Here is a 4,491-nt window from a genome sequence, read left to right on the forward strand (position 1 = left end):
GACACTGAAATGCGTAAGAGGTAATTCTTTACGACACCACTCGGGTCAGAGTACGCAAGACAAGGAGACTGGACTGTGCTGGCCTCTGGAGAACTCTACACTCATTTCCCCTCTCATTTGCACATTATGACATTTTAGTCATCTGACATTTTTACTGCTAATAACACAGACGTACAAAGAACTACTTTCACCATTTTCAAAGGTCATTCACAACTGTTAAAAATATAGGATAACTCGTTAGGATTTCTCTTCGGGGCTGTAACTGAAAGAAGGAATCCACAATGATACACTCGAGAGAAAATAATATCTACATGATGTGCCAGTAAACAACACAGCTGAGGATAAACAACATTAGGAGCCTCATTGCCTTAACACAAGTGACCCCTGCAGGGCATTCTTGGTGTAGCTAGAAGAACATAACTACCCTTTTAACCTTTTAGCACAAGATGACAATTATCACAGTAGCTAAAGGATATTTAGAAAGGACATTATTAAAACAACACATTAAAAACTACAGGCATTCACAGGTGTTTAGATTGACAGTGAGTAGGACTTACTCTGAATGTAATATTGTTCTTGACGATTTTAAATATCTTACTTATTTAATAAAGCTGAAATAGCAGATTAGCAAGAAGGGAGAAACACAAAATAACACATTTGCTACATTATACCTCATTTGATGTATGCAGAAGATGCTGTAAGGATGCATTGGCATTTAGCTGTCAAGCAAACACAATATAACGAACAATAAAAAATGATTAATGTTAATATTATGCAGTCAATCTGTAAAATAAATAAATAAATAAAATAAAAAAAACATTGAGTGCTACAAGTCCCAGTTCACATAATTTCCCACAATAATATAAGACACTATAACTCTCTGCACCCTCCAAATACAAATAATTGGAAGATGAGCTAAGCCAACTAGTCTAGAGACCAGGCTTTTTTCTGTATTTTCATAAACTGCATCCCAAATTCCACTAAACTCAAGAATAAACCTACATGTAGGTCATTTTCATTTGCAGCTCCTCTGAAGCAACCGTTGAAGTCTTGCTACTAAACGCCACCAAGCGTTTTCAAAGTGCAACAGTATGCAGTATGTGGCAAACGTTACAGGAGTCGCTCATGAATATTAATTAGCCTATGCGTACCGAGACACTCTGTTGGAAGGTTGTGGAGCAACGTCACTGCGAGGCAATTCATATTCATGAGCTAGGTCTCAGCCGTGGAAGCGTCACTGGTCCTGCACAACTCACTACAACACTTTTAACGGAGTAACTTTATTAGCAGCCCAGACTTTTATTTTTGAAAAAAATTATAACTATTAAAAAACTTATTTATATTGCTCTACCAACCTCTTAAATGCGTGTGAAAAGATGTTGAACCCTCCTTCAAACGAAGAGTCTTCTCATGTGGTGAACTATGTTGAGGAGTATCTGGAGCTGGTCGAGTCTTTGCCGCTGGACCTACAAAGATGTGTGTCTCTCATGAAGGAAATTGACGCCAGATATCAAGGTGAAAGCTTACAGACTCTCGCATGTAGCAGAAGTGTGAGAAAAAAGCACTGCATTGTTTGTGCAAGGGGTGTTAGATGTCACACTGGCTAGCTGGCTAGCGGCTAACCGTTAGCACGTGAAACTTGCGAGTTTCCCCGCGTCGCGCGATTGAGAGGTCAAAGTTGCAAAGTTGAGCAAATATAGAGTAAATATATGTGTCATTTATATCCTAAATTTGTAGAGGTTTCTGTGAAATCACTACACATCCTGTTTGGATGGAGTGCAGAGTCTTGCAGCTTCTATAGCGCCACTAAGCTTCCTATTTAAATAATTATGTAGCTTGAAATCACAGTTGTGGGTTAGTGTTGTGTAAATAGTTTTTAAAACGTCATAAAGACAAAACGTACACGTATCATATGGTCAGCGACTGTGTCTACTGTATATAAAACATCTAAACGCAAAGACGCTACAGTCAAAACCATTGTTTATAAACCATGCTCTGGTCAATTGTGAGATTTGGGCTATTTTGCTTCCATAACATGTCTTCTTTCAGACTAGTGGAAAGAAAGCATGCAAAATACACATGTAAGTGTTTATTTGATTACACGCGATCTATTTGCGTCTGTAGATTTCAAGTACAATCAAATAATTTCAAGGCCATATTTTCAAAATTATTATTTTTTTGCTCTTTTACTGAGTCAGAAATCTCTACTTAATTAGGACTTACATATTTTTATCCATATCTATATTCTGAAGGCTTTTACATACAATTCACCTGGTAATTATGCATTTTATTCCTAAAACATGAACCCCTCCCTGATTTATGTAGTGTTGAAAAGAGATATCCAGAATCACTTCTGTTAAAAAAAGAATTTCGAATTTGGTTTTGTCCAATTCAGGTTTTGGTTCTGGAAATGTATGCAAATCTAGGCATGTTTACTTAGATAATTCCACATGTGTATATTTAATCAACAATCAACCTGGCACACCTGTAAGTAATTGATAGGTGTGTAGGAAAAACGACCAAAAAAAGGTCCAACTTCAAAACCAAAAAAAGAATAAATCCCACACACTATCCGCACTTGCAAATGTATCAAAATATAAATGTATTAATTCACAACGTCTCGGCCTATGCCATCAGGCATATTGATGAATGGACCGAAACGTGAGTTAATGGAGAGATGATAGTATTGCATTTGCAAGTGCGGATAGTGTTTTTTTTTCTTCTTTTTTTGGCTTTGACTTTTGTATATTTAAACATAACATTTCAGAAAAGTTATTGTGCTGTAATTAGTCAAATATGGTGATATGTGGTATATATGGTTAGTTAAAATGTCTTATTCACTTGGGGTGTCTTGCCTTGAGACAATAATCCTTTGACCACTGACTTTTATTGGAGGTTAAAATGATAAAGGTGTATAGAGTGACATACAGTAACCGTAAACATTGTGCCATTATTATTGTGTTACATTAATCCAAAGGCGTTGATCTTGCAGAGATCCTCAGTGAACTGGACGAGGCTTATGAAAAGCACAGACAAGAATCAGATCCTGTGCAGAGGCGGCGTCTGCTTCACTGCATCCAGCGCTCTTTGATCCGCACAGAAGAACTCGGAGATGAAAAGATCCATATCGCAGGCCAAATGGTGGAAATGGTGGAGAATCGCAGTCGGCAGCTCGAGTGGCAGAGTGAGCTTTTCCAGGCCTGCCAGGACTCGCCGGAGAGCACCGTGTCGGTGGGCAGCACCCCCAGTGCCATAACAACCGTAACTATGACACCGGTTTCTGCTTCCATGCTCTCGGTCAGTAAACCGAGTGTGGATCGGAAACGAGACGAGACCCCGGCTTCAGTTGACAAATCTGGTGGAAAGCGTTCACGAAGGCAGAAAAATGGTTCGGAGAACCGGGAAAACTCCAATTATGGCATGGAGCACAATGAGGAGGTTGGTTCAGGCGTGCCAAAAGAAAAGAAGGCCAAGACCTCATCCACGTCATCGAAGAAGAAGAAGAGGTCAAAAAGCAAGCAGGACAGGGAGCCGTCGCCGACAGACCTGCCTATCGATCCCAATGAACCCACTTATTGCCTGTGCGAGCAAGTGTCTTATGGAGAGATGATAGGTTGTGATAATGATGAATGCACTATTGAGTGGTTTCACTTCTCATGTGTTGGCCTGCACCATAAGCCCAAAGGAAAATGGTACTGTCCGAAGTGCAGAGGAGACAATGAGAAGACAATGGACAAAGCATTAGAGAGGTCTAAGAAAGAGCGAGCGTACAACAGGTAGTGTCAGGTGTAACTGGTTGCCGTTGTTCTGTTCAGGACTTTAGTGTCCAGTTTTGAGAGAGGCTCGGGTCTGTGATGTTGTTACAGACTAGAGTTGGTCATTTGTTAGTAGCTATATCTTTTAGGGATATATAGGGTTCACTTATCAGCTACTTAGTTATCAATGTTAATCTACAGCATTGGAAGTATTCTGTTCATCCAACTACAAGACACAAGTGTAATGCATCAAACTATCAGTTTTGTATTTATGCCTTGCATAACTGTACATATGTTCATGTAAAATAAACCATGCTTAATGCAGAGTTGTCTCATGCTTATAAAAAAATGTTTACACAAAATGAAACACATTTCACCCAAAAAATTGATATTTCATGGACATACATCCAAGATGTAGATGAGTTTGTTTCTTCATCGTAACAGGTTCGGAGAAGTTTAGCATTACATCATTTACTCACCAATGGATCCTCTGCAGTGAATGGGTGCCGTCAGAATGAGAGTCCAAACAGCTGATAAAAACATCACAATGATTCACAAGTAATCCACATGACTCCAGTCCATCAATTAACATTTTGTGAAATGGAAAAAAATGGGTGTTTGTAATAAATTCATCACTAAAATATTTTATCTTCAAATTGTTGCTTGCATCTAAAATACTAGTCCTCTAGTATCCATAAGTGTACAAGCAAAAATAGTAAAAAACATTTCTAAACAA

The 4,491-nt window shown here is 38.7% G+C and overlaps 1 protein-coding gene across 3 annotated transcripts; it reads left to right on the forward strand.

Moving 5' to 3' along the window:
• The first annotated feature begins 1,195 nt into the window (after positions 1–1,195).
• LOC107715916 (inhibitor of growth protein 1-like) lies at positions 1,196–4,126 on the forward strand. Of its 3 annotated transcripts, none has more exons than XM_016522182.1 (2): positions 1,196–1,515; positions 2,993–4,125. In XM_016522182.1, exons 1-2 carry the CDS (start codon positions 1,377–1,379, stop codon positions 3,778–3,780), a joined length of 927 nt encoding a protein of 308 aa, XP_016377668.1. In that variant the 5' UTR covers positions 1,196–1,376; the 3' UTR covers positions 3,781–4,125. The 3 variants fall into 3 exon arrangements, with proteins under 3 accessions (XP_016377668.1, XP_016377669.1, XP_016377670.1); XM_016522183.1 differs by lacking the exon at positions 1,196–1,515 and adding an exon at positions 2,612–2,661 and having other exon boundaries at positions 2,993–4,126; XM_016522184.1 differs by lacking the exon at positions 1,196–1,515 and adding an exon at positions 2,763–2,818 and having other exon boundaries at positions 2,993–4,126.
• Positions 4,127–4,491: the final 365 nt, after the last annotated feature.

Source organism: Sinocyclocheilus rhinocerous, unplaced genomic scaffold (genome assembly GCF_001515625.1).
Source record: "Sinocyclocheilus rhinocerous isolate Xijiao unplaced genomic scaffold, SAMN03320098_v1.1 scaffold600, whole genome shotgun sequence".
In the NCBI taxonomy this organism is placed as follows: domain Eukaryota; kingdom Metazoa; phylum Chordata; class Actinopteri; order Cypriniformes; family Cyprinidae; genus Sinocyclocheilus; species Sinocyclocheilus rhinocerous.